General features: G+C 38.6%; 1 protein-coding gene across 1 annotated transcript in view; it reads left to right on the forward strand.

The window, feature by feature from the left end:
* The window catches only part of BIRC6 (baculoviral IAP repeat containing 6), a 337,908-nt gene that overhangs the window by 16,829 nt on the left and 308,532 nt on the right, over window positions 1–12,547 (forward strand). Inside the window, 4 exon segments of the mRNA XM_075064579.1 lie at window positions 3,956–4,137; window positions 6,443–6,580; window positions 8,544–8,737; window positions 11,247–11,358. Of these exon segments, the coding sequence (XP_074920680.1) occupies window positions 3,956–4,137; window positions 6,443–6,580; window positions 8,544–8,737; window positions 11,247–11,358 (626 nt within the window).

Here is a 12,547-nt window from a genome sequence, read left to right on the forward strand (position 1 = left end):
TATTAAGATTCATGTGTTTCCTCGGTGTGGGTAGAAGTATTAAACTTGTGTAATTTTTGAGAACAGCTCAGTTTTTGGAGTACTCTATCTCAAGCCCTTTTTGTTAAAATAACTTGGTTTTTGCCACAGGCTCCACTCTGGATCCTGACTTGACCTATCAATTTTCAAGCTAGTTTTACTCGTTTTGGGATGTTGAACAGCGTCCAAAATTCAGCTAGAAACAACTGCAATTTCAGAGAGGATCTCACTTCTCTGTAATGACAACAAGAGCCTTAGATAATATTTTTAAAAAGTGGAATGGTTATAGATCCTATAAACTGTCCTGTAAATGAGAGGGTTTGTAAGAAACTTCCCCTGTGAACATGTTGTTCTTTAATTACTCACTTTGGGGTTTTTGGACCATCCTCAGATGCACTGGTACTGGCCATTGTGGGTGACGGAATACTCTATTAGATGGATCACTGTTTTCATCCAGTATGGAAATTCCTGTAGTGGACACTCCAATTTTACAACAATTGAAACAGAGCATATTTTAGTCAGGAAGGAAAGTGAATATGGCACAGATCTGGTTACTGAACAACAAAAATAAAAATACTGAAATCACTTTTTACTGTCTAACCTGGACATTGATTGAGATAGGAGTCCTAGGGGAACTGGGGGGATGAGTTGATCTCTAAAGAATAAATCATCATGCTTACACAAGGAGACAGAATTGCACAATGAATCTACATGCTATTTGCTCTTGGATGCTTGCCACAGGCAGAAAGTTTGCTCTTTGTCGTCTTAAGTCAGATGTTGACCATAAGCAGGGACGATCCTCCTCTGTACAGGAGAAGAGATTCAACCATAGACAACAAAATCTGCCCCTCAGTTTGGACGCTGCTCCCCTTTTCAGTATGCTTCACTTCTCCTGTGGAAGGTGCTTAGTGTTTTCCATCCTTTGGCTGCTAGAGTGGGTTTTGCTCTCCCCTCTGCTGCATACATGCCACAATACTTTCTCTTGTCATCCCCAATTTACTGTTGATTTGAGAATGGATCTGTGACTGGATTCAGTTTTTCTGTTTCTTGGGAGTACAAGTACTGTTGGTTTGGACTATCACTCTGGCAGCAGAACACCAGTTTGCCTAATGACTGTAGAACAAAGGCTTGACTCTTGTTTTGCCTACTCTTGTAAGTCAGGGATGTGTAGGAAAAAATGAGCCATGTCAATGCCAAGAGTATAAAGAAACTATTCCATGAACTACTAGCGATTGGGGGTAGAATGCAGGATGGCAATTAGAATGACTGTTTGTAGTGTTCAGTGTTCCATGATTTGCCAACATTTGAAATATTTTGGAGGATCCAGTTCAGATGATTCCAGGATAATTGAAACTTCCCAAACTCTGGTTCCAGACCTGTGATTTGTAAGAACTTAAATTCTTAATTTTAGATTGTCCTGCTATCACATGGGCATGTATAGACCACAATCCTCTTCAGAACTTGGAGCTGAACCTTTGAACTAGTGGAAGTTATTAGTGAGCTCTTGAGAGTTGGGTTTGCAACTTTAGCAGTCTTTGATTGTGGTATTGTTTCTGTAGGTGTAGGTACAATATGGGATATCATTTAACCAGTTCATTCAAATTCTAGGAACTAAAAGTAGGCTAGTTTTCCTGTTGTAAACATTGAACAAAGTCCAGGTGTCAATCGTAAATATCCTTGTAGAGAGTTTTGATCATCCTTGGACAGCAAAAGTTTTTTTCTGCAAAAGTAAACTGAAGGAATAAAAATATAAAGGATACTTAGTCTCTTGATAGTCTGCACTAGAGACTTTTTTTACTAGATTTTTAGTTTAATAAAATAGGCTCTAGTATTATAGTACATGTTAGTCTATGTGGGTGACAACTATATTTGCAGTTTATGGCATAATTTTGAAGATGTCAAATACTTCTCAATTTTGAACATAACGGTTTTCAATGAGTCCTTGAGACAATTATAAGTTTAAATAAGTGGAATTTACCTTTTTATACTTTTTCTACTGTCTGTAGAATTTTTTTTTTCTGTAGAATGATTGATTTATTTTCCTTGGCTGCAGTTATATTTGTCCATAGACATTTCTGTATGAGGAACTCAGCATGTTGGTAAAAGCATAGTTTGCAAGTGCTTGATTTTTCCGTTTAAAGTGTCCTCTCCTTTTTAGGTCAGCTAGAACTAAGCCTTTACAACTCTAATATGATTCAATGGTTCCTGAGGTGGGGCACATGCCCCTCTCAGCAAGGATCTGCAAAGGCAGTACATTGACAGACAAACTTATTTAAGGGAACCAGGGGAGTATAGGGGCCCTTGATACCAAAATTCTATTTGGTGAGGGCACATGGCACAACTATTTCAGACTTTATGTATGACTTTAGAACTGTAGGTTTTATGTAGATCACTTTGTGTTGAGGGAGAAACCATAGGTGCTAAGGTGAAGCCATAGTTAGATTATAAATGGAAGAGTAGTTTTCAGGTTAGTAATGGATTAGTTTGTTTGTTATTTGGAGGAGGAAGTATACAGGAAATTTTGAAGTTGTGGTGGATGGCAATTACTGAAAATTATGGAGGGATTGTGAGATTTAAAATTAATCTGAAGTGTAATAGGGTGGGGGCAATATACATTACCTTGCATAAATGTAAAATAATACATATTGGTAAAAATAATTGAAACTACTCAGAAGTTGATGGGATCTGAACTATCAAGTTTCGCTGAGGTTGATTGGCTTCTAGTTATTCTGTTACACATGAAAAGAGAGCACGGTAGAGATGGCAGTTGTAATGTCTTGCACACCTTTGTTGTTTAAATATCTTTAAATGTTGTTTTACAGTTTTAGAAGTGATATGTTAAAATCGTCATTTGAACTTTTTCCTCTCTGGAAGAAAATATCATGATGACTGTACATGAGTACGGATTATGGTATCTTGTCTAACTGGGACTAATTATATTGGCTTTAGTCCCTTGCCTTTCCTTCTAGGTGGAGAGGGTCAGGAAGGGATCACTGCGCAACTGTGTATTTTGTCTCCTTCCTCTAAAGCATCAGGGATGGCCAAAGCTGGAGATGGGACATTGAGGGCTGCGTCTCTGAGGTTGTATGGAGCATTCTCTCTTATGTGCTTAGCTGTCTGGTTCTTGCTCAGAATCTAACTGATCACCATATGTGGGGTCATATATGGGTGTATCTCAATTAATTCCCTGCCATCGCAGGGGCCTCAGGCATTGGTGCACCTATTCTGTGCCTGTGGAACATAATCGTGTAGTCTCCTGTGTGCTGTAATCTTTTGGTGGTTTGGTTTGGTGTACAGGTGCTGGGTTTTGTTGGTGAAGTGTGATATATGCACATATATTGTGTCTCTGTGTATATATGTGTGTATGTATAATATAAAATGTATGTGTGCGTATGTATGTATGTAGACTGTCTGACTAGCAATCTGGTGGTCCCCTCTGGCCACGGAGAGGCTTCACCTATCTCCAGAGTACTGGTGAGCTATTGAGTTTTTAGCTTGATTTATCTCTTCACTGTACAGCTTAATTCCTACCATTAACTTGACCTGCAGTCAAGAAGAAGTACTCGTCATCTTAAAGGAATGAATGCAAGGTGTTCGTTTGCCACATACGTGCATAAACTAAACTAAGACTTTTACCGAAAATAGGACTTGATTGACTGCTTTCGCTATAGCTCTTAAAATGGTCATAGATAATTGTTTGGCAAGAATACATGAACGGTGTCATTAATCTTAAAGTGACTTTTGCCAGAGGGCACAGTAGTCTTCAAGATATCTGATCATATAGCTATTAAAAAAACTACTCCTAGACTTTCCCTTCAGCGTTAACTTACTGGTTCTTTAGCTAATTTTTGTCTCATGTCCCAAACACATTTTACTGGATTGTTTTAAATAGTTCTTCTTCTCGTAATAGCATTTTCTTCTGTATTTTCCCATGCAGCTAAACCAGGTGGGCGGGTGAAATGTCAATATATTTCTGCTGTGGATAAAGTTATCTTTGTGGATGATTATGCAGTCGGATGTAGGAAAGACCTCAATGGCATCTTGCTGCTAGACACAGCTCTGCAAACACCTGTTTCAAAGCAAGATGATGTGGTTCAACTTGAATTGCCAGTTACAGAGGTAAGTTCTAAATTGTTAGTATGTAATGACTCTGTACTAGAGATAATGAAACTATATTGGGTTGTTAATTTAATATTGAAGGATTGCATGCCTAATAAGATAATATTTTAATGTAAGTCACCATAAAGCAGTAATTACCCTCCACCAAAACTTGATGGTGGATAGTCCAAGCTAAAATCTGGGAACAAAGAGGGCACATAGCCAGTCCTGCTCCTGCTATCCAGCTGAGGCATTTCAGAAGAGAAACCTGTCCAGCAATCACTAGAGATAGGGACCCATTTCCTGCTCTGTTGTAGTCAACCAAGCAGCGGCTCCTGCTACCCATTCCAGAAACCACTGCCCAGACTATGGAGCCGTTAGATCATGTGCCTTCTAGATTTTCAAGAACAAGGAAATAGGGCTGAATGGCTAACATGTTGCCTCCGCTAATCAACTAAATTCCCATTTCTGAGAGGTGATTAAAAACACCACCTGGTCATTGAATACCACTTGAAGGAAGCTTGCCCATCTAGTTCACGGTGGAAGGATGATTCCTGGGGTCTTGTCAAGACTCCGAGTTAAGGTGTGGTGTTAGCACGTTAGCTAAAACATATTTTAAGAGTCCATTGTAGACAGTGCAGTGTACTTCTAACATGTGCTAAGCTGGTTGAGGAAAGCTAGACTCTAGCAAAATATGTTAGCACATGTTAGATAACGTGTTAACGTGAGACTGTAATTCTTACTCAGGAAAAGGCCCAAGCTGAAAAGAGCTTTCCAAGTCCTCAGGCTTACTGCTATATTGCCAATTATATGCAGCGTATATGCCTTCTGGGTGACTACAAAAGCTTGGCGGGTGTCAAGGCTACATATGAGGACCCTAAGGGTATGTCTACACTACCTGCCAGATCGGCGGATAGCGATCGATCTATCGGGGATCGATATGTCGTGTCTTGTCTAGATGCGATACATCGATCTCTGAACGTGCTCCCCATCGACTCCAGAACTCCACAAGGGCGAGAGGCGGAAGTGGAGTCGACGTGGGAGCGGCGGCTGTTGATCCCGTGCTGTGAGGATGCAAAGTGAGTCGATCTAAGATACATTGACTTCAGCTACGCTATTCTCGTAGCTGAAGTTGCTTATCTTAGATGGATTCTCCTCTTCCCCTCCTCCCCCCAGTGTAGACCAAGCCTAACTAGCCCAACACACTTCCTTTCCTGGGTTCTGCTCTCATTTGCTGTGTCGCTTATGATGTGATACAACCAGTATTCAGTTCCATGGCCGTGTCAGTTTCAGCAAGAAGATCCCTGTACCTAAAAGAGTGGGTGGTGGACCCTTTTCCAAGGTCTGGACTCTTCTCTTTAAAGACTACTGTTTGGGATGGAATTGGCCATCAGCAGGAACAGCTTCAGGGAGTCTAGGGCCTTATTGCCAAGAAAAAAGCAGGGAATGCTATTTTAATGCAAGAACAGTCTGGCATAGTTACGTTTCATTATTAGAGGTGGTAACACCATCCCCAGAGAGCCCCAGGAAATTTTAAACAGGTGTTCCGAAGAGAGCATGGGATCAGGTGGAAGAGTCCCTTCATCCATGGCTGGCCCTGTATTCCCTTGTTGTCCTAGGCTTTCACCAGTCTCACACTCTACATTTACTAACTTTTGGTATGATGCGTCTACAAATCGGGTTCTGTATCTTGTACCCATCTCTAATAGACCGGATGTGATTCATTGGCTTGTGACAGCATTGTGAGGCTTTCTGCTCTCTTTCCTTTCACCCAAATATTCTTTCTAAACTCATCACATGATATACTGATAAGTTTTCATCTTCTGAAGAGACTCGGGAAGTATAAGGAGCCATGAGGATTTTAGTTTCCTCTTCCTCTGAGGAGCAGCCTTAGCTTGGGAGACTTATTGATTTGCTTCCGTTGTCTGCTACTCTTTGGGGAGTGAAAACAATGTACATAATAATGGCTGGTAGACAGCAACCCAGGAGTCACCCCAGGTAGGTGGCACGGTGTGTGTCAGTGGGAACTAGTGCTCCTTTTAAATGATCATCTTCAGCTATCTGCCAGCCTGCAAGCTAGCACATGACATTTGGAAGTATTTTTGTTTTTTCCCAATTCCAAACTATGAAAGATCTGACAAAACAGTTTCTTCAGAAGATGGCCTGTTAGCATACTGTAGGAACTGTGCAATGTGCTTCACAAATAAAATACATTTCCTGTCTCTGATACCTTGATTTAGATACTGAATCCATCAAATCTTAAATTTTCCAGGATAGTAGCTTCTGTATCCAGACATTAATTTTGTCTCTTTCCACATGTTTTTAGGCTCAGCAACTGTTATGCGCTTGCATAGAGAAGGTAGACGTCTCCAGCACAGAGGGATATGACTTGTTCATCACACAGCTGAAAGATGGCTTAAAAAATACCTCACATGAGACAGCAGCAAACCATAAAGTTGCAAAGGTGAAGAAAGTGTCTCCAAAATTCTCTAACACTTCCTAAAAAATAATAAATAAATAAATAAAGACACTTCATTTCCATTGTATATTTTAAGAGCATTGTAGGTCACTTTTTAATTGCTATACATTAATTCTTATGGGGAAATTGGATTTGCTTAACATCATTTCGCTTAAAGTAGCATTTTTCAGGAACATAACTACAATGTTAAGTGAGGAGTTACTGTAAGTCTATTCTAATCTAATAGTATAGTTGGTCTGAGCAGCTTCACTAGTCTTCCTAGAATGGCTTTCCTTTCTTAACAAGTATAAAATTCATTCTTTCTGTTCCTCTGAGACATGAGTTTGAGTTGTAAACTTCCTTGTCTACAACGTAACAGGATTTGTCCTAAAAGAAAAAAGCCTTCCAATTCCTCAGCAACAACAACAAAATGTAATTGAAAGCATTTAACCAATTTTAAAATCTTTGCCTAACTCTTCACAGCAACGTAAAATAAATATTTATGCAGCATCCATAGGTTAGGCTCTTTACAAGCAGTAAGACCCCAAAGTTTACAGTCAAAATAGAGAACATAAACAGAAAACAGAATGGGTAAAGCAATACAACACTTCTTTTCAACTTTTAATTGTAATTTAAATGCTTTTGCCCAAGTTGTTTTGACAAGGGGCTGGTCTGTAGTGTTTCAGTTTTAATCCAGGGGATTTGTGTCGATTAACATGCTTTTCTCAGAGACTGACTGGTGGGGCTATTGCTTCAGTATGAAACGCTCTATTGCAGTGGTACTCAGACCTCAGTGGTTGAGGAGCCAAATTAGCAATCAACGTTACCCAAAAGAGCCACAGTAATAGCTGGCTATAGTACTATATATTTGTATTAAAACAGTATGACGGGGTGAATATTTTGTGTGTATAATATCCATCCTCACAGGAAATAAGTTAATACTTCAGTGCAAATTGATAAGTTAATTGTTTAACATAGTAAAAAGACCCTGATTGATTAATTTGCAGTTGATTGCAAGTATGTGGAGCACACAGCAACTAGGTAAAGTAGCATAAGAGTACATTTACAAGTGAAGTGTCCAAAGGAACCTTTGGACTCTCCTACAATTGCTGCATTTTGAGTAATCTTTGATTTTATGGAAACTCAGTGTACCTGTTAGTTACCTTTGTTGAAATTCTATATCATAATACCAGAAACCATATTGTTTTGCGGTTTACTTTAGCAGTAGGCATATCAATTTACACTTAAAAGTGGACAAATGTTTAGTCCTCTAACAACTTTCCTGATTTCTCTACAAAATGGAATACTGTATCGAAAGCTGAAGATTTAAATAAAGGATTATCTGCCTCTTTAACTTTAACTTTAACGAAAATAGTTTATAAAACATTTAAATATCAGATCTCTATTTCTAAACTATTTTCTGAGTAGGCATCAAACTTGACCTCCAAAGACTTGAACAAGTGGTGGTTTAAAAATCCTCACTAAATCTCTACAGAGCAACTGTATAATTTCAAGACTTTTATTTGTAAAATACATTTCTTCAGACATTAAAGACACTTCTGACTGAGAACTAAATTGGGATATAAAAAAGCATATTAAGTTTTAAGGTATCTCGGATGTTTTTCCTGTTTTTATAACTCAAATGACTCAACTCACCAAAAAAAAAAAAAAATCTTAATTGAGGCGTTTTTAAAGCTCACATTGCTGAATTTGGCTGTCATGTGCAGTATTGAGTGGTATAATCAAATGAGATTACAAACTAATAAAAGCACTCATTTTTTTATGAGCTGCAGTTTTAAAAAAATTGAACAAATATTTTTGAGTTTGAGTTGTAGTAAAATTAAACACAAGACAAGGCATTAGTATTTCTTGATTCTTGTTTCTGATTTCCAGGTGAAACATTTGTATTGTATTGTAACATTTGTATTGTAATTTCTTGTAATAATTTGGACATTTTTTCTTAATTCAGTGGGCAACAGTTACGTTCCATCTTCCTCATCATGTATTGAAGTCTGTCGCCAGTGCCATTGTAAATGAACTTAAGAAGATAAATCAAAATATTGCTGCCTTACCTGTAGCCTCCTCTGTGATGGATAGGTTATCTTACCTCTTACCCAGTGCGCGACCAGAGCTTGGCGTGGGACCTGGTCGATCTGTGGACAGGTATATTAAAAATGTAATGGTGAATTTTACCTTTTGTCTGGATCAAAGTAGATTCAGATTTCTTCAATAAGGAGAAATTGGATTTATCCATCTGTGAGAAAAGGAAAATGGGGAATGCAGAAACTGGTTAATGTGTAAAGGTTTAGTGTAAATGACTTTACAAATTTTGGCATTATTAAATAAAACTACTGCTTCTCCAAAGATACTATCTCTGTGGATTTATCACTCCTGAGTGTTGCTTCCTTAGTGGAATACTGGTTGAATTCTCCTAGCTCTTAAACTTGTGTGCCATACCCTGCAGAGTATAAATGCTTCCTTTCAAGCCTTCCCAGCACTTCCTTTTCAGCAGCGGATGGAGAAAACTGCGCTTGCCTGGCTATCACTTGATATTTTCCTGATTCCAGCAGTTCCTCATTAGGGTTAAGATAATAACTGATACCTGCTTGCCAGTTAGGTTGCTATAGTTGTATTTTTTTAGGCCATTGCTTAACTTTTGGCATGTTTCTGTATTGGTATTTATTTGGAGTGAAGTGTCAAAACCACTTCCCTCAGCACCTATATTTTTCCTTAATCTTCTCTGCAAGGTTTAACTTCTCCAGGTTCTGCTTATATTGTTGGAATCTCCCAAGTTCACAGCTTGAGTTCATATGACTACAAATTGATGTAGTGGTTGTCGGAGTGTTAGTAAAACTATTTCCCCATGTTTATTCCCTCTCCCTCCCCTCCTCCTCTCAACTTTTTGTCAGTTGCTGCAAATGGACCATTTCGACTACCACTACAAAATTTTTTTCTCTCCTGCTGGTAATAGCTCACCTTAACTGATCATTCTTCTCAGAGTCTGTATGGTAATACCCCATTGTTTCATGGTGTGTGTGTGTGTGTGTGTGTGTGTGTGTGTATCTCTTCCTACTGTATTTTCCACTGCATGCATCCGATGAAGTGGGCTATAACCCACGAAAGCTTATGCTCAAATAAATTTGTTAGTCTCTAAGGTGCCATAAATACTCCTGTTCTTTGTGCGGGTACAGACTAACACGGCTGCTACTCTGAAAAGTGTTATGAGAGTTGTTTAGGTGTGTTTTGGTAGATATCATAGCACATACATTCGCTCATATACCTAGTATAGACCACCAAACTTAATTCGTATGCACAACAATACTGCAGTACTGTTTATACTACAGTTTCACAAATAAAGAGCTATTTAGTGTCTTCATTTGGCAGCAGAAAACTCCTTGGACTGATTTTTGGAGATGGGAATAAAAGTATCTTGAATTCGTAGTTTCATAATTTCTTGTTTCAAGCATGTTAAGCAAAAGGGTGCATCTACAATTACAGTACAGACACTGCACACCTATTTAGCATGGGTATAAATGGCAGTGTAGACAGTGGGGCACTGCTTAGGTGAGTAGAGTACCCTACATGCCTGAATCCCTGGGATATATATCTTACACAGGCTCACTACGTGCCCCAGCAGTACCTCCCACATCTACACTGCTATTTTTAGCAGTACAGTGTCCCACTGCCAGTGCCTTTCCCTGCTGCAGTGAAAGGCTTTGACAGCAGAATAGACTTTGTCAGGGGAGAGGCAGTGGGGGGCTGAAACCTTGTTCAAGAGTGCTGTGTTTTCTCACCTGAAACTCTAAAGAATGAGAGGTGATGAGGTGGAGGTAGTCCTCCATTCAACAGCACCAGCTCCCACCAGAGTACAATTCTTTTCACCTGCAAAGGTGTCTGGGATATGATGCACTATGGGATGATATTGAGTCTTAGTGAGTGGTCCAAAAAGTTTAGCACCACTGTATTATACAGTTCTCGATGCTCTTAAGACCCATGTGTGGAACATACTGAAAAGATAAACAGTAATGGAAACTAGAAAAGATACAAGCTTCATTACTTTAGCATGAATAAAGGTTTATGTAACCTCAGCTGCATAATTGAGAATTTTTAGTTTTGTTTTAGTATTTGTAACATACAATGTATTTATTATGTAGCATATTGTCTTACATGGACTTGGCATAACTTCAGTTAAGTTTGAGCTAAAATAATGACCTTTTGGATACTGCAAAGTATGAATCTCCATCCCTGGCATCCTGGGCTGGTTTTGGTAGCAAAGATTATTCAGTGGAATTTTCTGATAGTTGTAAGCCTCATTTTTAGGGGTTAGATGGGTTTTGAATATCAGACAGGGAGAATAATTTTGATAGTGTTCAATGCTTATTCTTTTCCATCTGACTAAAGAGTGCATAGCGGATTACAGTACATTCAAACTTTATTCCTGCATTTGAAATTGATCACGTATATATTGCCTCATATTTAATTTGTTGGATTTCAGAATATTTCTTCTGAAATCCAACATCTTTCCTATAGTTGTAAAAATGGCTAATTGAGTTTGATTTTAATTTTATCTGTTTGCTGATGGCAATTGCTTTCTTAGATGTTTGTACAGCCTGTAGTAATTTAATATTGTTCTAAATGACACTTTGGATAACATAAAATGTCTCTCTTGTAGGTCCTTGATGTATAGTGAGGCTAACAGACGGGAGACATTCACCTCATGGCCTCATGTAGGGTATAGGTGGGCGCAGCCAGATCCCATGGCTCAAGCCGGGTTCTATCATCAGGTAAAAAGATGATGTGTGTTGGATATAAATACATTATTGCCATATTCTACACTAAGAGATACAGAGGAAAGGTATGAATGCTCTTCAAAGATAAACTTCTCAATGGGTTCCTGTACTTGGATCGGTTCCTAGCACACGATCAGGCAGAAACTCTTAGCTTAAGAATTTTGAAGTAATTGAGCACTTTCTAGCTAGGAGGTGTCTTGTGCTTTCAGTGCATTGAGGCTGTCCCTAGAATTATTCCAAGGTCAGTTCTTTTTTGATTATAATCAATGGAGGATAATGATCTGAGTTCCCATATATGTAACACTTTTTAAAAATCTATATTTCTGGCAAAAATAATTACTCGAATTCTGTTAATCATGTATATTACATTAATTATTTTCATATCACTAGATTACTGAACAATTTCTGTGTAACTGAAAGCTTTCTCCTTTATGAAGAGAGCTTACATAAGGCAGAAAAAGCAAAAAGTTTGCAATCTGAATTCCTTGTTCACTAAATTACACTGATTTAATGGGACTAACATTTAAAATTTTCCTTAATGTGGTGTAAGTGCAAACACATCTAGGGCTAGTTGAATAATTGGTTAAATATAATCACATATTTTTTTAATGTTGTTTCCCCACGTTTTTCATTAACTCCCTTAAATTTCTAGCACTTTCTTACAGATAGCCTTCACTATGTAAATCCATATGTGGTACAGTAGGTCTTTTAGCTTATTGTAAGTCTAGCTTACATCCACTGAAATCAGCATTATTTGCCAGCTACTAAGCCTGTTAAATGCACTTAAAAGTTAAGTCTCTTTTTGCAAGGCAGCTCAAAAAAAACTCTTTACTGTTAGACCCTACATGCCTGCTAGCAATTTTCAACCAAGTGTCCATAAGAACAAATGGAGTATCATGAGAAATATCATTGTGGTATGGGCGTAGCTTTTCCAGGGCGTACACAATGGCATAGCATTTCTTTTCACTGACTGACCAGTATCTGAGGGCCCACCGACCCTGGCGAAAATGTCTGTTAGGACCTGGCACACTGCTTTAGCTGTGGTGTTACCTAGAGCCATTGCTTCTGGCCATCGGGTAGCCAAGTCCACGAAAGTCAGTACGTACTGCTTTCCCCTGGGTGTCTTCTTTGGAAAAGGACCCAGAATATCCCCAGCTCCTTGCTGAAATGGGACCTCAATTAT

The sequence above is a fragment of the Chelonoidis abingdonii genome, chromosome 3 (genome assembly GCF_003597395.2).
Source record: "Chelonoidis abingdonii isolate Lonesome George chromosome 3, CheloAbing_2.0, whole genome shotgun sequence".
In the NCBI taxonomy this organism is placed as follows: Eukaryota; Metazoa; Chordata; order Testudines; family Testudinidae; genus Chelonoidis; species Chelonoidis abingdonii.